At 40.7% G+C, this 25,579-nt stretch overlaps 3 protein-coding genes across 3 annotated transcripts in view; all 3 read left to right on the plus strand.

Moving 5' to 3' along the window:
- Nucleotides 1-25,579, plus strand: part of LOC124279579 — a 132,558-nt gene that overhangs the window by 99,880 nt on the left and 7,099 nt on the right. Inside the window, exons 2-5 of the mRNA XM_046715420.1 lie at nt 7,778-7,911; nt 9,760-10,066; nt 10,241-11,133; nt 17,752-17,952. Coding sequence (XP_046571376.1) covers nt 7,778-7,911; nt 9,760-10,066; nt 10,241-11,133; nt 17,752-17,952 — 1,535 coding nt within the window. The remainder of the gene's footprint in view (nt 1-7,777; nt 7,912-9,759; nt 10,067-10,240; nt 11,134-17,751; nt 17,953-25,579) is intronic.
- Nucleotides 1-25,579, plus strand: part of LOC124279547 — a 128,391-nt gene that overhangs the window by 65,456 nt on the left and 37,356 nt on the right. The window lies entirely within an intron of this gene.
- On the plus strand, nt 333-7,152 carry LOC124279552 (E3 ubiquitin-protein ligase TRIM56-like). The gene is made up of 3 exons (XM_046715382.1): nt 333-350; nt 2,269-2,575; nt 2,737-7,152. The coding sequence occupies exons 2-3, from the start codon at nt 2,269-2,271 to the stop codon at nt 3,567-3,569; spliced, it is 1,140 nt and encodes a 379-aa protein (XP_046571338.1). The 5' UTR covers nt 333-350; the 3' UTR covers nt 3,570-7,152.

Here is a 25,579-nt window from a genome sequence, read left to right on the forward strand (position 1 = left end):
GATCATATCACATCCATGTTTCCGTTTTAACAAGAGATTAGAATCATTAAATATACTTTTTATTATGAGCCTTGTGGGAGCATTACTGACGTATATACCCTTCAAAACATATCACGTACCATAGACTACAAGTAACCAAAGATTTACAATAATGGACCCATAAATCAGCGAAAAGGCCGACATAGATTCTTACCTGTTTGTCGGGCTAAAGCCCTTTAGGTGTGTCATATACACAGAAACGTCTTTCACGTCAACAAAGGGCAATACGCGCCCAGCCGAGAGAACACTTACGGAAAAGGTCGAGTTCAACCGAATGCGACAAACCACACGAACACACAGCTACCGGAAAGGTAGACTTAAGTCATTGCTTGTGATTTTCGGCAAAGTAGATATTGTTATAATGACAACTGATACCATTTATTGTGTTTTGTCAACTGTTCATTATCTGATAGAAATGTACGAGTGTTAGTACGTCTTGAAATCTGTGATAATTGTAAGGGTAAGTTGTCTACTTCACAGGGGCTTGTAACACTAAAAACTGCCATCAAGGTATATACTACTGTACTAAGACCCCGTCAGTGACAGTATATACCTTCATGGCAGTTTTTAGCGTTAATAGTACTAAGACCCCGTCAGTGACAGCATATACCTTGATGGCAGTTTTTAGCGTTACAAGCCCCCGTGGTCTACTTTCGTTATCACTTTATGCGATATCTTCGCGATGGTGTTGTAACACGTAGTACTGGAGCTAAGTGGGTAAATCCAATTATACAAAGGTTTTGTCATTGACTGATTCATGGACTTGATTAATAGTGTTCAGGTGTAATTTCAATGAATGTATCCGCTCAATCGTTCCTCCTACGTACTGTGCTTTTAGCGATACCTAACTACTGCTGGCTGCGGGGTTTGCCGATCATATGCATTGTCAGTGTTTGAGGTTAAAGGCGAGTGAATAGACGTGGCGGTGCAGGTATGTCGGTCGAGAGTCCCTGTTAACCTGGTCCCGATACTGTATAGCAGTAACATTAGCCTGGATGACAATCGGCTGAGATCGACCATTGGCACGAATATGCTCCCAAGATTATTAAGTACATGCATGGTAAATAATATGGTAACTATGATGACGTAAATAAGATCTGACATTGACCTGTTCATTGATTTGTGTAATAGTCAATGTTCAGGTATAATTTCGGTGAGGGTGTCCATTCAATAATTCCCCTACTGTGTTTTGTGCGATACCTTACTTCTGTTGGCTAGGCGGCGTGTCGACCATGTGTAGATTCAGTGTTTGCCTTTGAGAAGGGTTGAGGTTAACGGTGACCGATTAGATTAAATATATGTACATGATCCAAGTCGTTTCGGTGCAGATATGTCGCTTGTGTTTTCCACACCTGAAGTGCATGTATCTGGCAGGAATGAAGGTTTGGGCATGTGCATGTACAGTCGAACCCCGTATACCCGGAAACCCCGGAAACTTGCCTTCAGTAATTGTACTCGCTTAGCCGGACGGTATCTGGCAGGAATAAAGGTTTTGACCGAACTTCCCTTATGATATACTGTTCTATAGAGACAGTAGGGAAAAATCCTGTGTATACCTCAATTGGGAACGGGAAGGCCAGTCCATGACGTCAACACCAGCGTTAGTAACAACAAGGTGGGGCTCGACGTTGTCATAGTAACATGTCAGTCCTGGATCATGTAGCTGCTTATATGGCAGAAGAACGTGGGTGAAGACCTGTCTCCGATACTGTGTGGCAGTAACATCCTGGACGACAAGCAGTTCAGATTGGCACCATTTGCACGAATATGCTCCCAAGATTACTACGGACTTGCATGGTAAATAATATGGTAACTATGGTAAGGTAAAAAAGGTGTCAGTGTACCCAGTCTGACTACTCGGGTACAGAGGCTCACATGCAGTTTACATATCACACACATTCACACACACACACACACACACACACACACACACACACACACACACACACACACACACACACAGATTCCTCTCTCTCTCTCTCTCTCTCTCTCTCGCTCTCTCTCTGTATGTATGTATATACAGTTAGATATATATAGAGAAAGACAGGTAGATAGACATCTGTTTATATTTAAAGTGTGTCTGTGTGTGTGAGTGTGTTTGTATACAGCTTCACATGCAGGTGCGTGTATGTTCAGATTTTCCGTTGCTGCTTATGGAATCTGTATTGAGTAAAGCGTAATTTATTTGTATTAAACTAAACAGGCACAAACTGCATGTGTATCTTACAGATGGCGACCGCCGGGCTAGAGAGGAAAGTAAAGGATAATTTCCTGACGTGCTCCATCTGCTTGGAGATGTACACAGACCCGTGTACACTGAGGTGTGATCACACATTCTGCAGGAAATGTGTCACCTCATACATCCAAACCAGACCAGATGCTGTACAGTCCAAGACCATCCCCTGTCCCAACTGTCGACAAGACACCAAGGTCCCCCACCCCAGCAGGCCGGTGGAGGAGTGGGCGGGGCAGATCAAACCCAGCATTGTGATACAGGGGCTGATTGACACCTATAGATCCGAGGTCGCTGTGCAAGGTAAAGTGAAAATATGATATGCGTGTGTGTATGTGTATGTGTGTATTTAAAACCAGTGGTAGACATAACATTGACATCTGTGTTGTGTTAAAAATACCCTGCTTTCTTTAGTAGCCTTTTCAAGTTGTGATGAAAATAAGTACGTTAACTTGTGTTTACAGAGACCTCAAGCACCTGTTGTACGATCTGTCAGCAGCTAGGGGAGACAACTCTAGGGGTCTTGTGGTGTCCTGAGTGTGAAGTGGCCCTCTGTGACAAATGTGTGAAGACACACCGGGTGACCCCTACTTTATTGAAACATGACCTATGTGACCTGTCATCTAGGTCAAAGGTCAAACGGAGGATCATGTGTACGGAACACAAGAGTAACCGTGTTGAGTTCCACTGTCAAGACTGTGGGAAGGCTGCCTGTCAGACATGTTGTATCATCTACCACAGAGCTTGTAAAACTGTCGTCACCATTGAGTCAATGAAGCCAAGGATGAAAGCAGCACTGATGGAGAAGAGACTTGGCATGGAGAAGAGACTGAAAGTGAGGTCGAAGAAAGTAGACATACGAAACGAGAAACTCGAAAGTAATTCTAGAATCACGAAGTCAGCTGTTCAAAATATTAGGTTGATCTGCCAGACAGCGATTAACAAGATTAAACAGAAAGAAACACAACTCTTGGATGAACTAAATAACACATCACAGACATACGTCGGCCAACTCCGAGCTGATGTGAAGCTGGAAGAGATCGAGATGCAGATGTACAGACAACATTGTGAGTTCATTCACCAGGCCTTGGTATCGGACTGTGAGATGGACCTATATGACGCGTATCAGGTCTGGGAGACTGGAGCTGTAGAGATGGAGGATGTCAGGGATACAGAGGCAGCAGAAACCCGGAGAATAGATGATGTCATCTTTACACCAGACACTGACAACGTCCTGAAGGCCCTAGATAACCTGCAGTTTGGGAAGATTGACGTCACATACCAGGATCAGGAGTAATGTGTGCCATCTTTAGTGCTGGTTGACACGATAGATAGGAGGATGGCGGATGATGATGTGGTGAGCTCTCCCTTTGGTTGCCTGACAGTCCTGGCTGTAGGTGATATACAGACATGTGTTGTCACTGACTGTTTGAACAACTGCCTGAAATCTTTGTACACTAGAGACAATCATCCATGCCATAGTAAACTTCCCCTGGATAACTCTCCACGTGGGATAACACAGTTGAAGCAGAAGCAGGTGATGGTTGCTGTCCCTGAATCCCGCCAGATTGTAACAGTAGAAGTGACCCCTGACTTGGTGCTGCTCTCAACCATCCTAACTAGCAATAGTTACTACAGTCTGGCTGTTCTGAACCTTTCATCTCTGGCAGCAGGTGGCGAGGATTGTCATGGTTACGGCATTGTTGAAATCCTGGACATTTCTGGACACGTGTTGAGTTCAATCAGTAAATACAATGATGTCTCACTGTTTGCCTACCCCTGGCACATCTGTGTCAACAACAAGGGCAACATACTCGTGTCTGACTGGGAATGTGAGTCTGTGACATGTCTGACACAAGAGGGAGATGTTGTGTGGAGACACGCCCCAGTGACAGTGCCATTGGTTGCGCCTCTGGTATCACAACTACCAGCACAGGAGACGTCCTGCTTGTAGACAGCCGCAATGACAAGGTGATACAGCTGACAGAGTCGGGGGAGTTTGTCAGTGAACTGCTCACGTTAGAAGATAGCGATGAAGCACGCATGTGCGATATATTCTGTGATAAATACGGTTTCTTTTTTCTATGCACAAAATCAGCAGTGAAAGAGTACATGTTTGTCTGACATAAAACAAAAGAATGAAAGTCAGTGCAAAGCTGTGGTTTCAGCGTTTGTCATTTTACTGCTCGTGATCTACTGTACGTGGGGTTAGTCTTGAAATGTTTGTGTCTTCACCAAAACGTATGGGCATAGCTTTGTCAGTGAATTGCAGACATGCATTATTATATTAGGTCATTTCCAGCATGAAGGGTAATAGTCCACAAGGTGAAAGATCACCAGCTGTTGTGGAGATTCCTTGGATGACCTGAGCTACACAACCACTACTTCATCTCAAACGTGTGCTGAACCAGCTGAAGTTCAAAGAAACCCCATGCATGGAACCCAGGAGACATGTATACATTGTCTAATGTATGGATGGACTAGGACCACAGGAACTCTGAAACTGTTGGTCAGTTTTCGGAGTTTCTTCCTCATAGAATATTCAGTATCAATATACACGATCTTCACCCAAACCTGATGATATAGCTTATATTGTCTAGTTGAGACATACCATATTCCCTTACAGGTCACTTCAAGCAATTAAATGGACGGCATGATGACTCGGTGAAACATATCAGTGGTGATAGTGGTTGTACCTACTCTTAGACAGGACAATATGATCTTAACATAGTATGATAATGCATACCACTTATGGTTAAAAGCGAGGCATGTGGTGAAAAGGAAACCTTACGTCTCTGCTCATGATCATGACTTGCGTGAAACGCTATCAACATAGAAAGGTGTATGGCATACGATCCAGTAGTCTGTCTCAGTGTCTGTGAACCACATTTTGTCCCCCTGTTGCTTAGCCAACCCTGTAATGCCAAAGCCATAAATGCACAAGTCTAGATTTCCTCAGGTCCAGGATCTCCCATCTCATCAGTGCTCCTTATCTAGTTAATGGACCAAAACTATTTACTTCACTTCATTCAATCTTGTGCTAGTTTATCACGAGTAAACCCAAGTATGGGGGGAAGATTGAGGCGTGCAGTGTTATCAAGTTTTTGCACGTGAAGGGTTGCACTTCTCGACAGATTCATGAGGAGATGAAATCTGTATATTGTGAAGATCTTATGAAACTGTTGTGAGATGGAAAAGGGATTTTCAAACAGGTCATATGTCCCTCACAGATGAGCCAAGAAGTGGACGACGATATCATTGAGGTCATGCAAGAGGTGGGGTTGGTTTTCCATGAAATCAGGGGTTCTATACAGGCGTCTGCACAAGGTCAAGAAATGTTGGGAGAACTCTGGATTGGGCCTATGTATATAGAAGTCTTAAGGACAAGAAATCAAGATAAAGTTTTTACCCTGAATACGTCTTGGTGATAATTAGAATTTTTTTTTATACCCTCTCGTAACTCAAGCATGTGCTATGTGGATTAATTGAGCACTGTTCAAGGATTCATGACATATAGGCTATAGTTTTCATTTGAAAACAGACATTAGACAGTGGGATAGTTACAATCCATTAGTGGGTTGTTTCGGGGATAAAGATTAAATTTACACTTCAGAGTTGGCTAGTTTATTTTACCCGGCGTTAAACCGAGGCAATATTTTCTTTCTCAATATTCGTTCACTTGTCTTCTGTCAATGTCGATGTAGATGGGAATCGCCTACAGAGCGTAAGGTATACACGTCATTAAATTCCTCCAAGAGCCTTTTGATTTATGTGATTCTTTAACAATAGTTTGACTTCATTTTGGGCGCATAACAGATGAGCTGCTTTGGATTATTTGCGTTTTCAAGGCAATATGTCGTCGACTTTCGTCAAAACGTGGAAACGTTTTTATTTCTTGAGCATGACATAAATTGTCTAATATTTATTCTGAAACTGAACAAAAGAAACAAGAAAAACATATCCATAATATTCTATTTGGCTTTGTTAAAAAAGAAGGCATTTGTGCTTTTTGTGTAACGGCACCAGGACAATAATAAGCTGACAATCCAAGCTGAGTTCAAGTTGTGATAATTATTCGTTTTCGATGATAGTTTCTGACTAAGGTTAGGTCGTTTTTCAGCCTGATTAGCAATGTGGCCCTTGACGTCTAGCGAGACTAGGCAAAACGGTTACATTCATGATCCGGATAAGGCGATGGAAATTTGCTTGAACTTTCATTGTTCAAGCACGGGCTGTGATCGTGTTGCACGTGCATTACAACTTTAACTGGGTAAAAAGTATTTTCATATGGCAAAAAGTAATGATATACGGATTTCTATGAAATACAGCAGGAGTTTCAGCTCCATCGCGTTTGTTGCATTTCAACTTTATGTTTGACATTATCAGATTATGTAGGAACAGAACAGTTGCATACATGAATGCTGAAACAGATAGTTTAGACAGCACATCCCGGGAGGTGATATCATGAACTCAATTTCTATTTGAAAACGAGGAATCATTTATGAGCATCATCAAAGACTGTTCACTAATGTTGGGGGAATATTTCTTCACTTTTTCGGTATTTCTTTAAGTGACCCAAAACAAATGCAAAACACTACAACTAAAACATACTGGAGAATGGTGGAGAATTTACAAGCGCAATGTATGACATTGAATAAGCTCTTCGTGGACTGATTTATGTCGGACACAACAGATATTAACAACATGAAACAGTCGGCAAGAAAAGACCATGGAAAGAAATGATCCCAATTTTATAACTAGAAATCATTGCACTCTTTGCATGAAATTTGGAATGGCATAGAAAACCATGAAATAGTCTGATATACTGGTTACCTTGAAAGATTGCCAATAAAGTTCAGTGGATTCGACCGTCATGTACACCGATGTCTTGTTGGTTTGTTGTTTAACGCTCAACTCTACAATATTCCAGCTCGATGTCGGATAACTGTAAATAATCGAGTCTAGACCAGACAATCCAGTGATCAACAGCATGAGCATCGATCTGCGCAATTGGGATACGATGACATGTTTCAACCAAGTCAGCGAGACTGATCACTCGATCCCGTTAGTCGCCTCTTACGACAAGCATGGGTTGCTGAAGATCAATTCTAACCCGGATCTTCACGGGTTGGGAAACAAAAAAACCAAAACAAGTAAGAATACTGTATCACTGAAAGACATAAGTGGATCTAAAATCGATATTTATCTGTGTGAAAAATACCTGTAGTCCTGACGCGTTCGTTATGTTCCATTTTCCATACACATATTTTCTTCTACTTTCGATGTGACATTTGACGTGTACATAAATAACATTACAGGGAAATAATTGAAGCCAGTGTTGTTTATACAATTTCCAACATTTTCTGAACGTTGTTTTCTTGACAATGTACATTTGATTTGTTTGGCATTTAAATACAAAATATGATACCGTGTTGCTGCAATGTGGATGCCCTGGATCAACGTTTCCTTTGGTTATATTGACATATTATCTGAATTTCTTGTAAGCCTACCAACACTGTGTGCGTGTCTACAGTCAGACAACAAAGGCCGATAAGCGCCCAGCGGACAGAACAGTTACGGAAAAGGGCGAGTTCAGCCGATTGCCACTAACCACGCGCGAACACACAGACACCGGAAAGGTAGGCTTCAGTCATTGCTTGTGATTTTCTGTAGCGTTGAACTTCATTTTGTCAAACTGACAACTGATACTTGCTATGGTGTTTCGACACACATACGAGTGTCAGTACGTCTTGGAATCAGTGAAACTTGAGGATGTAACGCGGATGGTCCCTCGATGGTGTTGTAACACGAGGGACTGGAGCTAACTGGGTAAATCCAATTATTCAAAGGTAATAACATTGACTGATTCGAGGAGTTGATTAAATTCAGGTGTAATTTCGATAAAGGTATCCGTTCACTCGTTCCTCCGACATGCATTGTGCGATAAGTTACAACTCGTGGTTGCTGGGCGTGTCGATCATGGGCATTGCAAATGTTTCCCTTTGAAAAGGGTTGAGGTTATCCGCGAGTGAATAGACAGAATATGTATGAGCCAAGCCGTAGCGGTGCAGATATGTGGGACGGTTGTGTTTTCCACGGCTAAAGTGCATGTATCTGACAGGAACGTAAGTTTTGGTCGATAGTCCCTGTTCATAAACTCTTCAATATGGACAGACAGAGATTGTTATCTGTATAACTTAAAGGCCTGTCAATAACATCAACATCGACTTTACGCAAGATGCTACGCCTCATTGGGCTTAGAGTTGTCATGTTGAAATGTATGTACAGGACCATGTAACTGCATGAACGGCAGAATACCTGGGGTCAGTTCTTCTTCCCCATACTGCATGGCAGTAAGATTAGATTCAGTTGAGGATTACTGTTGGCGCGAAATTTCCCCCAAACCATTACGCTTCCTCATCCAAATCGTCAACCTCACGAACACAATGTTGTGTTTAAGGAGACATAACCTTTTATCCGAGTGGACAACTGAGATGTTAAACTAACTTTCATGTGGTGTCAGTAAGACATCAATAGGAACACATTTCCTGTAACTTGCTTATCTCAACCGGTATCTACATACATACATACATGCATGCATGCATGCATGCATACATACATACATACATACATACATACATACATACATACATACATACATACGTACATACATACATACATACATACATACATACGTACGTACATACATACATACATACATACATACATACATGACATTAACATGACATCAACACCAGCGTTAGTAATAACAGGGTGGGGCTCGACGTTGTCATAGTAACATGTCAGTACAGGATCATGTAGCTGCATATATGGCCGAAGATGATGGGTGAAAACCTGACCCCCGATACTGTATGGTAGTAACATATTCCTGGACGACAATCGGCTGACATTGGCACCATTGGCACGAATACGTTCCCAAAATTATTACGGACTTGCATGGTAAAAAATAAGGTCAATAAGATAATAATAATAATAATAATGTCACTTATAAAGCGCAAATGTCCACACACTTATGAATGCTCAATGCGCTGAAAAGAATTGAGTAAAAGAGTCAGTCATAGGCACTTTTAAACAGGTGAGTTTTAACTTTTGACTTGAAGGTTGAGAGAGATTCACATAATTTGATTTCTAAAGGTAAAGAGTTCCAAAGGGTTGGTGCAACATAGGAGAAAGCCCTTTTCCCATATGAAACTAGATGGAATTGGGGAACTTGTAGTAGATTCTGGGACCGGAGTGATCTTGATGGAATGTATTCTGAGATGTCAGTGTTCCCAGTCTGACTGCTGAGATATAGATAGATAGATAGATATCCGTTTATATTTACTATGTGTCTGTGTGTGTGCGCGTGTTCGTGTACAGCTTCACATACAGTTGGGCGTATGTTCAGATCAATCATTGCTGCTTGTACTGAATCTAATTAATTTCTATTAAACTAAAAAGGCACGAACTGCATGTGTATCTTACAGATGGCGACCGCCGGTCTAGAGAAGAAAGTAAAGGATAATTTCCTTACGTGCTCCATCTGCTTCGAGATGTACACAGACCCGTGCACACTGAGGTGTGATCACACATTCTGCAGGAAATGTGTCACCTCATACATCCAAACCAGACCTGATGCTGTACAGTCCAAGACCATCCCCTGTCCCAACTGTCGACAAGACACCAAGGTCCCCAACCCCAGCAGTCCGGTGGAGGAGTGGGCGGGGCAGATCAAACCCAGCATCACTATACAGGGGCTGATTGACACCTATAGATCTGAGGTGGCTGTGCCAGGTAGAGTGAAAATATGATATGCGTGTGTGCGTGTGCGTGTGCCTGCGTGTGTATTGATTTAAAACCAGTGGAAGACATAACATTGACATCTGTGTGTGTTAAAAATACCCTACTTCCTTTCGTAGCCTTTTTAAATTGCGATGAAAATAAGCACATATGTACTTGTGTTTACAGGAACTTCAAGCACCTGTTGTACGATCTGTCAGCAACTAGGGGAGACAACTCCAGGGGTCTTGTGGTGTCCTGAGTGTGAAGTGGTCCTCTGCGACAAATGTGTGAAGACACACCGGGTGACCCCTATTTCACTGAACCATGACCTGTGTGACCTGTCGTGTAGGTCAAAGGTGAAACGGAGGATCAAGTGTACGGAACACAAGAGTAACCGTGTTGAGTTCCACTGTCAAGACTGTGGGAAGGCTGCCTGTCAGACATGTTGTATCATCTACCACAGAGCTTGTAAGGCTGTCGTCACCATTGAGTCTATGAAGCCAAGGATGAAGGCAGCACTGATGGAGAAGAAACTTGGCATGGAGAAGAGACTGAAAGTGAGGTCGAAGAAAGTAGACATACGAAACGAGAAGCTCCTAAGTAGTTCTAGAATCACGAAGTCAGCTGTTCAAAATATAAGATTGATCTGCCAGACAGCCATTAACAAGATTAAACAGAAAGAAACACAACTCTTGGAAGAACTGAATAACATATTACGGACATACGCCGACCAACTCCGAGCTGATGTGAAACTGGAAGAGATCGAGATGCAGATGTACAGACAACATTGTGAGTTTATTTACCAGGCCTTGGTATCGGACTGTGAGATGGACCTATATGACGCGTATCAGGTCTGGGAGTCTGGAGCTGTAGAGATGGAGGATGTCAGAGGTACAGAGGCAGCAGACACCCGGAGAATAGATGACGTCATCTTTACACCAGACACTGACAATGTCCTTAAGGCCCTAGATAACCTACAGTTGGGGAAGATTGACGTCACATACAGGGATCAGGAGCGATGTGTGCCATCTCTAGTGCTGGTTGACACGATGGATAGGAGGATGGCGGATGATGATAAGGTGAGCCCTCCCTTAGGTTGGCTGACAGTCCTGGCTGTAGGTGATATACAGACATGTGTTGTCACTGACTGTTTGAACAACTGCCTGAAATCTTTGTACACTAGAGACAATCATCCATGCCATAGTAAACTTCCCCTGGATAACTCTCCACGTGGGATAACACAGTTGAAGCAGAAGCAGGTGATGGTTGCTGTCCCTGAATCCCGCCAGATTGTAACAGTAGAAGTGACCCCTGACTTGGTGCTGCTCTCAACCATCCTAACTAGCAATAGTTACTACAGTCTGGCTGTTCTGAACCTTTCATCTCTGGCAGCAGGTGGCGAGGATTGTCATGGTTACGGCATTGTTGAAATCCTTGACATGTCTGGACACGTGTTGAGGTCAATCACTACACACAATGATGCCCCACTGTTTGCCTACCCCTGGTACATGTGTGTCAACAACAAGGGCAACATACTCGTGTCTGACTGGGAACGTGAGTCTGTGACATGTCTGACACAAGAGGGAGATGTTGTGTGGAGACACGCCCCTACCGGTCACAATGCCATTGGTTGCGCCTATGGTATCACAACTACAAGCACAGGAGACATCCTGCTTGTAGACGGGAACACTGACAAGGTGATACAGCTGACAGAGTCGGGGGAGTATGTCAGGCAGCTCCTCACGCTAGAAGATGGCGATGAGACAGGCATGTGCGATATATTCTGTGATAAATACGGTTTCTTATTTCTATGCACAGACACGGCATTGAAAGAGTACGTATTTGTCTGACATAAAAATCAAGAGAATGAGAGTCAGTGCAGAGCTGTGGTTTATGACATTCTGTACATGGGGTTAGTCTGGAAATGTCTGTGTCTTCACCAAAACGTATGGGCATAGCTTTGTCAGTGAATTGCAGACATGCAATATTCAAATGAAGGGAAATAATCTACATGATCACCAGGTGAAACACACCAGCTGTTGTGGAGATTCCTGGGATGACCTGAGCTACACAACCACTACTTCATCTCAACAGTGTGTTGAACCAGCTGAAGTTCAAAGAAACCCCATGCATGAAACCCAGGAGACATATATACACAGACTAATGTATGGATGGACTAGGCCACCGGAACTCTGAAACTGTTGGTCAGTTTTCGGAGTTTCTTCCTCATAGAATATTCAGTATCACTATACACGATGTTCACCCAACCCTGATGATATAGCTTATATTGTCTAGTTGAGACATACCATATTCCCTTACAGGTCACTTCCAGCAATTAAATGGACCGCATGATGACTCGGTGAAACACATCAGTGGTGATAGTGGTTGAACCTACTCTTAGACAGGACAATATGATCTTAACATAGTATGATAATGCATACCACTTATGGTTAAAAGCCGAGGCATGTGGTGAAAAGGAAACATTACGTCTCTGCTCATGACTTGCGTGAAACGCTATCAACATAGAAAGGTGTATGGCATACGATCCAGTAGTCTGTCTCAGTGTCTGTGAACCACATTTTGTCCCCCTGTTGCTTAGCCAACCCTGTAATGCCAAAGCCATAAATGCACAAGTCTAGATTTCCTCAGGTCCAGGATCTCCCATCTCATCAGTGGTCCATATCTAGTTAATGGACCAAAAACTATTTACTTCACTTCATTCAACCTCGTGCTAGTTTATCACGAGTAAACCCAAGTATGGAGAAGATTGAGGCGCGCAGTGTTATCAAGTTTTTGCACTTGAAGGGTTGCACTTCTCGACAGATTCACGAGGAGATGAAATCTGTATATTGTGAAGATCTTATGAAACTGTTGTGAGATGGAAAAGGGATTTTCAAACAGGTCATATGTCCCTCACAGATGAGCCAAGAAGTGGACGCCGTTTTGACGATAACATTGAGGTCATTCAAGAGGTGGGGTTGGTTTTCCATGAAATCAGGGGTTCTATACAGGCGTCTGCACAAGGTCAAGAAATGTTAGGAGAACTCTGGATTGGGCCTGTGTATATAGAAGTCTTAAGGACAAGAAATCAAGATAAAGTTTTTACCCTGAATACGTCTTGGTGATAATTAGAATTTTTTTATACCCTCTCGTAACTCAAGCATGTGCTATGTGGATTAATTGAGCACTGTTCAAGGATTCATGATATATAGGCTATAGTTTTCATTTGAAAACAGACATTAGACAGTGGGATAGTTACAATCCATTAGTGGGTTGTTTCGGGGATAAAGATTAAATTTACACTTCAGAGTTGGCTAGTTTATTTGACCCGGCGTTAAACCGAGGCAACATTTTCTTTCTCAATATTCGTTCACTTGTCTTCTGTCAATGTCGATGTAGATGGGAATCGCCTACAGAGCGTAAGGTATACACGTCATTAAATTCCTCCAAGAGCCTTTTGATTTATGTGATTCTTTAACAATAGTTTGACTTCATTTCCGGAGCATAACAGATGAGCTGCTTTGGATTATTTGCGTTTTCAAGGCAATATGTCGTCGACTTTCGTCAAAACGTGGAAACGTTTTTATTTCTTGAGCATGAATTAATTGTCTAATATTCATTGTGAAACTGAACAAAAGAATCAAGAAAAACATATCCATAATATTCTATTTGGCTTTGTTAAAAAGAAGGCATTTGTGCTTTTTGTGTAACGGCCCCAGGACAATAATCAGCTGACAATCCAAGCTGAGTTCAAGTTGTGATAATTATTCGTTTTCGATGATAGTTTCTGACTAAGGTTAGGACGTTTTTCAGCCTGATTAGCAACGTGGTCCTTGACGTCTAGCGAGACTAGGCAAAACGGTTACATTCATGATCCGGATAAGGCGATGGAAATTTGCTTGAACTTTCATTGTTCAAGCACGGGCTGTGATTGTGTTGCACGTGCATTACAACTTTAACTGGGTAAAAAGTATTTTCATATGGAAAAAGTAATAATATACGGATTTCTATGAAATACAGCAGGAGTTTCAGCTCCATCGCGTTTGTTGTTTGATATTATCAGATTATGTAGGAACAGAACAGTTGCATACAGGATACTTTAGACAGCACATCCCGGGAGGTGATATCATGAACTCAATTTCTATTTGAAAACGAGGAATCATTTATGAGCATCATCAAACACTGTTCACTAATGTTGGGGGAATATTTCTTCACTTTTTCGGTATTTCTTTAAGTGACCCAAAACAAATGCAAAACACTACAACTAAAACATACTGGAGAATGGTGGAGAATTTACAAGCGCAATGCATGGCATCGAATACGCTCTTCGTGGACTGATTTATGTCGGACACAACAGATATTAACAACATGAAACAGTCGGCAAGAAAAGACCATGGAAAGAAATAATCCCCATTTTATAACTAGAAATCATTGCACTCTTCGTATGAAACTTGGAATGGCATAGAAACCCATTCATGAAATATGATACACTGGTTATCTTGAAAGATGACCAATGAAATTCAGTGTACTCTACTGTCATGTACACCGGTGTCATGGAGATGCAATTACTTTTGTCTTGTTTGTTTCTTGTTTAACGCTCAACTCAGCGATATTCAAACTATATAGCGGAATACTGTAAATAATCGTATCTGGACCAGACAATCCAGTGATCAACATCATGAGCATCGGTCTAAACAGCTGGGATTCGATGACATGTGTCAATCAAGTCAGCGAGCTTGAGCACCAGATCCCGCTAGTTCCCTCTTACGACAAGCATGGATTATTGAAGATCAGTTCTTACCCGGAACTCACGGCTCGGCTTAAGTGAGACAAAGCATGCTTCTAACAAACCATAAGAAAATGTAAGAATACAGGTATAAATATAAAGGTCCTACAGTCCAAGTCTTATAACCCAGGTAGTGAAGTGTAAGTATGTAAGTATGACTACCCACCATGGTGAGACGTTTGCTAACTCTCCTGCTGAGAGGAGAATGAGGTGACAATGTACCCACCTAGTGAGATTGGACTGTTTGACTGATTGACATGTGCCAACCATGCTAGCCTGACCACCCGATCCCGTTATTTGCCTCTTAGGACAAGCATGGGTTCCTGAAGACCACTTCTAGCCCGGATCTTCATGGGGTTGTAATTACTAGACAGGACGCCCGGTGTCCTACCTAACTGGCAACGACTATGTGTTGAATATATAAAGTCTGAGGGAAAACTATTCATTTGAAAGATGTCTGGTCTCTCGTTCCGGAAACAAAGAGACTGCGCAGAGTAAGAATACTGTGTCACAGAGAAACATTAGTGGATCTAAAATCAATATTTTACCTGTGTGAAACATACCTGAAGTCCTGACGAGTTCGTTACATTCCATTTTCCATACACAGAAAATAACACATAACTGCAGCAGGATATATTTTTTCTACTTTCGATAAGACATTTGACGTGTGCATAAATTCCATGACAGGGAAATAATTGAAGCCAGTGTTGTTTATACTGTTTCCAACATTTTCTGAAAGTTATTTTCTTGACGATGTACATTTAGTGTGTTTGGCATTTAAATGAAAATATGATACTGTGTTGCTCCCGTGTGGATGCCCTGTATCAATGTTTCCTTAATTTATGTTTACAAATTATCTGAATTTCCTACCAACACCGGGTGCGTGTTTTACAGAGAGTCAATAAAGACCAATCACCGCCCAGCCGACAGAACATTTACGGAAAACGGCGAGTTCAACCGATTGTGACGAAACACGCCCGAACACCAGCCGGCGGAAAGGTAGACTAAGTCATTGCTTGTCATTTTCTGTGAACTACGTTTTGTCAAGCTGATACCTGATACCGGTTATTGTGTTTTGTCAAATGTTTTTGATGATCTGACAGATTCTGAATATACGAGTGTCAGTACGTCTTGAAGTCAGTGATACTTGAGCATTTAACGCGGAAGTTGTCTACTTTCGTTATCACTTTAAACGATGGCCCCTCGATGGGGTTGTAACATGTAGGACTGGAGCTTAGTGGGTAAATCCAATTATACAAAGGTATTGTCATTGACTTATTCATGGACTTGATTAATAGTGTTCAGGTGTAATTTCGATGAACGTATCCGTTCACTCGATCGTTCCTCCGACTGTGCTTTTTGCGATACCTTACTACTGATGGCTGCGGGGCGTGTCGAGCATGTGTAGTGTTAGTGTTTCCCTTAGAAGAGGGTTGAGGTTATCCACGAGTGAATAGACAACATGTATAGTCGTGGCGGTGCAGGTATGTCGGTTGTGTTCTCCACGCCTGAAGTGCATGTATCTGGCAGGAACATAGGTTTGGGTCGAGAGTCACCGTTTATATACTGTTCAATGTGGACAGTCAGAGATTGTTATATGTAGAACTTAAAGGCCTGTCAATAACATCAACATCGACTTTACGCAAGATGCTACGCCTCATTAGACTTGGAGTTGAAATGTCTGTCCAGGACCATGTATCTGCATGAACGGCAGAATACCCAGGGTCAGTTCTTCCTCTCCATACTGTATGGTAGTAAGATTATAGTCCGTTTGGCTCAAAAGCGGACTGATGAATTGCAATCAAACTCGAAAACTAATAAACATATAATACTCAACGAAACGCTGATCATAATCAAAACATCAGACCTACCCTGTGATTTGTTTGCAGAATTTATGTTCTAACATTAAAAAAGTTGTTTAACAAACTATCATGAAAATTTTGACATAGTTCACCATTTGTTACGAGGGAAGAGTGCAGAGAAAGGGACAGCCAGGTGTTAGAGAATCACGTGTACAAATGCCGACAACGTTATTGATTCATTAACTTGTGCTGTGCCGTCTCCATCCTTTAAATTTCTCGCATACCTGGCTGTCCCTTTCTCTGCACTCGTCCCTCGTAACATATAGTGAATTGTGTCGATATTTTAATGATAGTTTGTTAAACAACTTTTTTAATTTTGGGACATAAATTCTGCAAACAAATCACAGAGTAGGTCTGATGTTTTGATTGTGATCAGCGTTTCATTGAGTATAATATGTTTATTAGTTTTCGAGTTAGATTGCAATTCATCGGTCTGCTTTTGAGCCAAACAGACTAATAATACATTCAGTTAAGGTTTAATGTCGGCGCGAAATGCCCCCAAACCAATACGCATTCTTATCCAAATCGTCAGCATCACAAACACATCATAGTGTTAGAACACAATGTTGTGTTACCGATTGTTTAAGGAGACATAACCTGAGATGTTAAACTAGCTTTTATGTGGTGTGAGTAAGACATCATTTGGAACACATTTCCTGTAACTTTCTTATCTGCACCAGTATTGTTGAGGTTTTAAAAGTAAAGGGAAGTAACTCTTGTCCATTACGTCGTCTGTTTGCTGTCAACATATTTATTCTTAATCTGAATAATAAATGTCGGGAAAATGTCAGCGTTTCCTCGGAGCGGTCTGACAGCTTGGATACATAAGGACATACTCTGGCACATGCTACAGATCACACCGTACACATGCCTACATTCATGCATGCATCATATGTATGTATGTGCGCGCGCGTGCGTTCGTATTCGGCTTCGCATGCAAATGCTTGTGTGTTCAGATGTATCATTGCTGCTTATGGAATCTGTAGTGAGTAAAATGTAATCTATTTGTACTAAAATAAAAAGACACAAACAGCATGTGTATCTTACAGATGGCGACCGCCGGGCTGGAGAAAAAAGTAAAAGATAATTTCCTGACTTGCTCCATCTGCTTCGAGATGTACACAGACCCATGTACACTGAGGTGTGATCACACATTCTGCAGGAAATGTGTCACCTCATACATCCAAACCAGACCTGATGCTGTACAGTCCAAGACCATCCCCTGTCCCTGCTGTCGACAAGACACCAAGGTCCCCAACCCCAGGAGGCCGGTGGAGGAGTGGGCGAGGCAGATCAAACCCAGCATCATTATACAGAAGTTGACTGACAAACCAGGTTAAGTGAAATCTAAATGGTCAAGCAGTGTTATTATTTATATATTGATTTAATTTGATCAAAACAGATCATATGTCATGTGACATGAGGTGTTGGGTAATTTGAGGAAGATTAAACTTATAAATTCTGTTTATAAAATATTTCATGAATAGAAAATTGCGCTAACGTGTAACAGTAAAAATTTATAGATCAAATTTAGAAAATAAAGTGTGTTAAGGAGAAAACGTATGCCTCACTAGTAAGTTACAAACTGACACAGGGTAAACGTAACTGCTGTCAGATTGATCACGTATATCATTAATATATTAACAGTAAATAAATGTTATATAAACTGAACTGTGTTATATTTACTGAACTGAAATAGATTTCATTTGTCAAGTGTCTCCACTTGTTCCTAAAAATATCTTAGAATAATAATTCTTTGTTGAATTATTTTTGCAGTGTTGACAAATAACTGCTGCACAATCTGTCAGCAACTAGGGGAGATAACTTCAGGGAATCTGTGGTGTCCAGAATGCAAAGTGGTCCTCTGCGAAAGATGCGTGAAGATACATTGGGTCAGCCCTATGTCAAGTGACCATGACCTCTTTGAAATTGAAACCAAGCAAAAGGGGGGAAAGGGCGAAAGCGACGAGCCAATTCCAGAAAGGGAGAAGGTCCACAATAAAAACCCGAAGGTGTAATCTGAAGGCACCAAGCTAGTTAACACCATTGATACCAGGAAGATCTGGGGCAAGATCTTATTTAATATCCGTGCCATCGCAGTCCTCGTCGTAGATGGTGTACAGGCAGTTGTAGTCGCTGACGGGGACAATAACTGTATAACATCGTTTTACTCCAGAAACAACACGTGGCGTTGCACTTCACGTCGTCTGAAGGAATCTCCGTGGGGAGTAACCCAGGTGGAGAAGAAGCAGGTACTTGTTGCTGTCCCCGAATCATGCCAGATACTGAAAGTGGCTGTCACCCCGGACCTAGTGCCACTCTCAACCATCACAACACGTATCGGGTACTACTGTCTGGCTGTACTGAGTCCGTCATCGCTTGCAGCAAGTACAGACTATTGCGTTGATATCCTGGATATGTCGGGACTGGTGTTGAGGTCAGTTACAACACACAACAATATGCAGCTCTTCAGCTACCCCGATTACATCTACGTCAACAACAAAGGCAACATACTTGTGTCTGACTGGGGGGAGAAGTCTGTGACATGTCTGACGTCTGAGGGGGATGTTGTGTGGAGATACGCCCCAGAAGGAGACAGAGCGCTTGGCATTCCGCAGGGAATTACCACGACCAGGACGGGAGACATTCTAGTGGTCAACAGTAACTCTAATACCATCATACAGCTGACAGAGACGGGAGAGTTTGTCAGAGATCTTCTCACTTCAGAAGATAATGTATCTGCCCTGAAGAGTATTTTCTGTCATTCACGCGGATCCTTCTTTATATGTTGTAACGCAGAGGTGAAGGAGTACAAATTTTAGTTGATTTTAACTCGTGCTGTCGGTGAACCCATTTTACTCAAATCCATTGCTGTCAGGGCAATGATGAGAGCCCTCCGCAGTATAGAGGTGAGCTGCATTCTGACTTCTGGTCGTCTGACCCGTACCCTCGTACCCCAGAGGCCTGATGAAAATCTGCACCCCACACGGTCACCCATCCAGGACCTCTCCGTGACCAACGTTCCTTAACTTCATCTTTTTTGTGACCTGGGCTCTATGCCCATGAAATTGTGTATATGCCAATATAAATTGGTTAGTGCAAAAACTATATTTCGACACAATTATTTGTAAATTTGTGGTTGTTAATTTTGCAATTTCAGTGTATTCATATTTCATTTGAATTAAATATTGAATATATTATGTACTATGAAACTTGTACATTTTCTGAATTTATAGAAAGCTATTGTTTATTTTAGTTTTCTGAACCTCATCAACGTATCAACTATACTCAACTCAAAGCAACTAATATTCATCTGTGTAATCCTCAGTCGCAGCCATGTACAATGAACTCTAAAAGCTAATGTTAATAGTATTACAATAAACCCTGTTGATGCGAGTATCAGCTTCTGTGTTCTTGCATTAACAATTGTAGTGAACAAGTTAGACTAACGCTTAATCTCTGAATATATATAATTTTGGTTGTAACAAATAAACCCATTTAAACTGAAAACGACCCCCAGTGAGTCAAGAGATTTAGAACCTGGGGCATGGTGGGCGATCTGGCTAAGGCGCCAGGCTAGTGATCCAGAGAGCTTGAGGTGTCGGGATCAAGCCTGTGATCGGGTGTGGAAACCTTGGAGACAACCTTGTGTGTAGACTCTTTCAGTGTTGTAACAACCCCTAGTGTACAGTAGACACAACCCTGTGCATGGGTGGATCCAGGAATTTTGAAAGGGACGGGTTCCCCACCGCCTGAACCCCCCTTGGCTCCGCCAACGCAATTTTTATTTTGTTAATGTGGTCTTAAGTCACTTTCAAAAGGGGGGGATCGACCCCCATGAAACACACACACACACACACACACACACACACACACACACACACACACACACACACACACAAACACACACACACAAACACACACAAACACACACAAACAAACACACACACACACACACACACAAACAAACAAACGAAACAATAAAAGAATCCACGAATCGTTGGTATATGACCAGATGGTGGCGACATGAATACGTGCAAACACCTAGTTGCGGGTACAACAACGTGCAGTAAACTTGGACAAAGTACTGGGAAAGAGTTCCTTCCGTTCCCCCAACCCTAAACCTAACACGAAACCTAACTCTAAACCTAACCCGAAACCTAACCCTAACGTAAATTTTGGACTTTTAGTCATTTTGTGAGTTTTCTAGTAATTGTTGTGTTAAGTTTTGTTAATAATTTTAGTATATCTATAAATATTATTTGGGATGGGGGAACGGGATGAACTCTTACCAAGTACTGTGACTGTGTCCCAGTCCACCCAGCTGTCAGTGGGTACCTCGTAAGGATGAGAAAGCCGCAATAACTCGGTGCGCCTAGTGGCTGCAAGAGTTGTATGCTCCCCGGAGACTTGAGATTGATAATACGATGTGCCGTGGAGATTGACATCCATTGATATCGAGGGGGAAAATATCAACGCCTTGAGCATGTACTAATTGCGTGGATATGTGCGCTAAATAAATATCCTATAATAAAATAACCTGGGGAAATCTAGACTTGCTTCATTTAGGGCCTTAACATTGCAGCGAGGGCTAGGCTGTAGGGACAATAATGTGGTTCAGGGACTGTCAGACAGACTATGAACACGTGAATAAGTGACTGAGTAAGTCATTCGCAGAAAACTAGTAAGTAACGTTCTTGATATTAATATTTGATACTCTCAGTCTGGCTTTAAACCAGACAGATATATACATGTACTACAACTTGAATTATATTTACAGAGGACAAGGTTTGGTGAATTTTGTTTAGAAACTAGTTTTCTATAGCCCCAGTCATAGGTGGTTGGAGCTTTCGGAGGTTTTTTCGGAAGCTAATAATGAATTGTTACTTTACCTAGTGTACCTTCAATTTTTGTTTTAGTTAAAAATCAGATTCTAAACATTGCCCATCTTGATATTAATATTTGATACTCTGGCTTTAAACCAGACAGATGTTGTTACTAGTTGAGTTATATTTACAGAGGACAGGTTTTGGTGAAGTTAGTTTGGAAACGAGCTTCCTATGTCCCTTGTCATAAGTGGTTGGAGCCTTTGGTTTGTTTTTTCGGAAGCTAATAATGAATTGTTACTTTACCTAGTGTACCTTCAATTTTTGTTTTAGTTAAAAATCAGATTCTAAACATTGCCCATCAAATACTGAAGTACTTATGCTGGGCACACATTTCATCTACGTGGATAACATAGGAAATACCCAACATGTTATACAAAGTAAAAATATATTGTAATACCTCTCAAGGACAACATTCAGGGAACATAAATCAACGCATTCCAAAGCCTTTATTTATATGAGCCTCAATATGCAAATTTGTTTAAGCTCTAATTTTAAGCTGCACCAAAAGTGTGTGTGTGTGTGTGTGTGTGTGTGCGCGTGCGCGCACTACCCATCAAAAGTTTAGACTCACTCTCTCTCTCTGTATGTATATATATATATATATATATATATATATATATATGTATATATGTGTGTGTGTATGTTTATGTGTGTATGTATTGATATATATGTGTGTGTGTGTGTGTGTGTGTGTGTGTGTGTGTGTGTGTGTGTGTGATATTACAAAATTTGATGTACAATAATTGTATTTTCACACGTCACTCATGTTTTGTAAACAAATGCCGCCACTGCAACTTGATGCGGCACGTGCAGTAAGTGACAGTGATTGCCCGATACGTGGTGTAGAGACGGGTGTCAGATGAGCAAGTTCACTTACAAGAAATGGATGGACATTCATGAACTTTTTATGTATTGTGGTATTGTTTTGTTTCTACAGTTATGAATTATCATGAAAAGACACTCACGGACGTATGAAACAACATATGTGTTGCCGGAAATTCGGTAAAGACGAGATTCAGTCGCAGAAGAAGGTGTTAGTAACGTGCTTGATATTAATATTTGATACTCTCAGTCTGGCTTTAAACCAGACAGATATATACATGTACTACAACTTGAATTATATTTACAGAGGACAAGGTTTGGTGAATTTTGTTTAGAAACGAGTTTTCTATAGCCCCAGTCATAGGTGGTTGGAGCTTTCGGAGGTTTTTTGGGTGTTTCTAATGAATTGTTATTTTACCAACTTTACCTTTTTTCATGTTTTTGTAAAAACCCAGGTACTAAACATTGCCCATCAAATACTGAATTACCTATGGTTGGCACACATTTCATCTACTTGGTTAAGCATAGAAAATACCCAACATGTTAGACAGTGTAAAAATATATTGTAATAACTGTCAAGGCCTAAACAATGTGAACAAAAGCAGAGATGTGTTTGAATATTTGAAAAGCACATACTGTATATACTGTCTACAAGACACCCACTTTACATCCGATTTAGAACGTAATATCGAACATGAATGGTGATCAAAACATTGTAAATGCAGTTCCTATAGAAGTAACTCCATAGGAGTAGCAATTTTATTCAATAAGAACTTTGAATTCAAAATTATAGAAGAAATTAAAGATGAAGAATTTGGAAACTACTTATCATTAAAAATAGAAATTGAAGAAAGAACAATTACTTTGATATCGGTGTATGGTCACAATAAAAATGTATCCATAACATATTTGATATCATCAAACGCTTGGACTCAGAGTATTTGATTATTTGTGGTAATTGGAACATTATCCAAGATATTGAACTTGATCTTTATAACAACAAGCATGTAAATAACACTAAGGTGAGAAATGTATTGCTAGAATATATTGAAGAATTTAATGTTATTGATCCGTGGAGATAATAACCCTTTACAAGAGTGATATACGTGGCGCCATCAAAACCTTATAAAACAAGCTAGAGTGGACTAATTCCTTTTATCAAGAAGTCTTGAGAATTCTGTCACAAACACAGGTATAGATCCAAGCTATAGGGTAGACCACTCATTACACTGGATTGCTTTGAAATTCAGTGATGTAAAAAAGGCCGTGGATTTTGGAAATTGAACAGCTCTCTCTTTTACGAGATAAACATATATGTTGACAAAGTGAAGCGGATCAAAGATACCACAAAACAGTATCAAAATAATACTAATGATGTAGAAATGCCTTTCATGATTAATGACATAACATTAATACAATTATATAAACAATATACGGTTTCAAAAATCTGGCTTTTTATTTGTAAAAAATATTGTCCAAATAGTCATTCGCACTCACGAATAAAAAGAAATTGTTATCCATAAAGTTTGTTCTACATTGTACTTCCCAACTTCTAAAATGCTACTCAAAGAAGTTATGTGTAATATTGTATCCCGGGCTTTTTAGTTGTTATCATAAAGTTTGTTCTATAATATTACACATGATTGGATTAAAGTATTTGATACAAAAGTAGGTCCAATTCATTTATTTTTATCAGATTTGTCGAGGCTAGAACATTAGGATTTTACTGGAAAAGTATATGTATGGGAATGTAAACATTTTGGGGGTGAAAAATCTAGTTTATAAAGTATAAATTCAGATATATAATAAATGTATATGATTAATGTGCAAGGGTTTCAATCTGTCTATATAGATATTTATAGATCATGAAAGACTGGTTTATGGTATTAAGCATGCTGTCTTGTAGTTGTTATAACATGATGCCACTGGAAAACGATTTGGAAACAAACAGTTACAAACTTGTGTGGATATGGTCATGTACACAAAAGGATTATATGAAGCACCACCCACATTTTATCTAAATAAGTACGGAAATACTACACGTTGAAAAACAAACAAGATCCCGCGCATTAAAATGTTAACATAAATATTTTACTCTGATTAAAACAAAAACAAAACTGAATTTGTTGGACAATGCCGGAAAGTATGGTCACCATGACTACGTCACCAATCTAATTGTCAAACAGTTCTCAAATAATATAATTGTTTACTATGATTGTATGAACCACCACTGGCGACCGCATTAGTCCCTGGTGTTGCCACCCCTCGCACGGATAACATCTGTCAGTCTCCTCCTCATACTGACAATCATGCCTCGAAGTCTAAGGATCGAAATGCTTTGCCATTTTTCATGGAGTGTATGCGCCAATCCTGCAGATTTTGTACAGGAGGACCTCCAGCTCTATTTTGTCGTTCAAGATAGTCTCAGAGATGGTTGATGGTGTTCATATCGGGGCTCCTTCTCCATCTAATGATGCTGCATATTGGGAATGTGGGAGGGCACCCTTAAGCAATGTGTGTTTTGTCAAATGTATTAAATACTGGCTAAGATTATTGAGAATGCATCAAAGTAGATATCCATATCAATGTTATAATTTTTTTATTATCTGTTGAATTCAGGAAACGTCCCACATGGGCTCGGCATGTCAGTGATTTGTTATTTTATCTTGGCTTTGGTATAGCTTGGATTTCACAAGATGTCGGGGATACAAAAATGTTTCTATATATGTTTACTGAAAGAATTAACAACTGCTCTATGCAAGAGTGGCATTTGTCCCTAGATGTTCCTTCGCTGTCCTTCTATAAGTCCCATAAATCTCTGTTGACCTGTCAAAAATATTTATCATTGAACATAAGTAATAAGTGCAAGCGTCTGTTCACATTATTTAGATCAGGGTGTAATGCACTAGGTATCAAATATATTAGAAGAGGTACTGCCTCCTGCAATGATGATATTGTATTATGTAAACACTGTAAAAGTATTGAGGATGAAATCCATATTGTCTATATTTGTAAACGCTATGAGGATATGCGTCGGCGTTACATTCCCCGAAAACGGTCCATGGATGTTATTATTCACTTCGCAGCATATGTACATCATCCAACAATAACAGCATAAATAATTTTGTCCAGTTCTTAGAACATGTTTATTCTGCTCCTGTTAGCG

This window comes from Haliotis rubra, unplaced genomic scaffold (assembly GCF_003918875.1).
Source record: "Haliotis rubra isolate DU_JTF1 unplaced genomic scaffold, ASM391887v1 Scf252, whole genome shotgun sequence".
Classification (NCBI taxonomy): Eukaryota; Metazoa; Mollusca; class Gastropoda; order Lepetellida; family Haliotidae; genus Haliotis; species Haliotis rubra.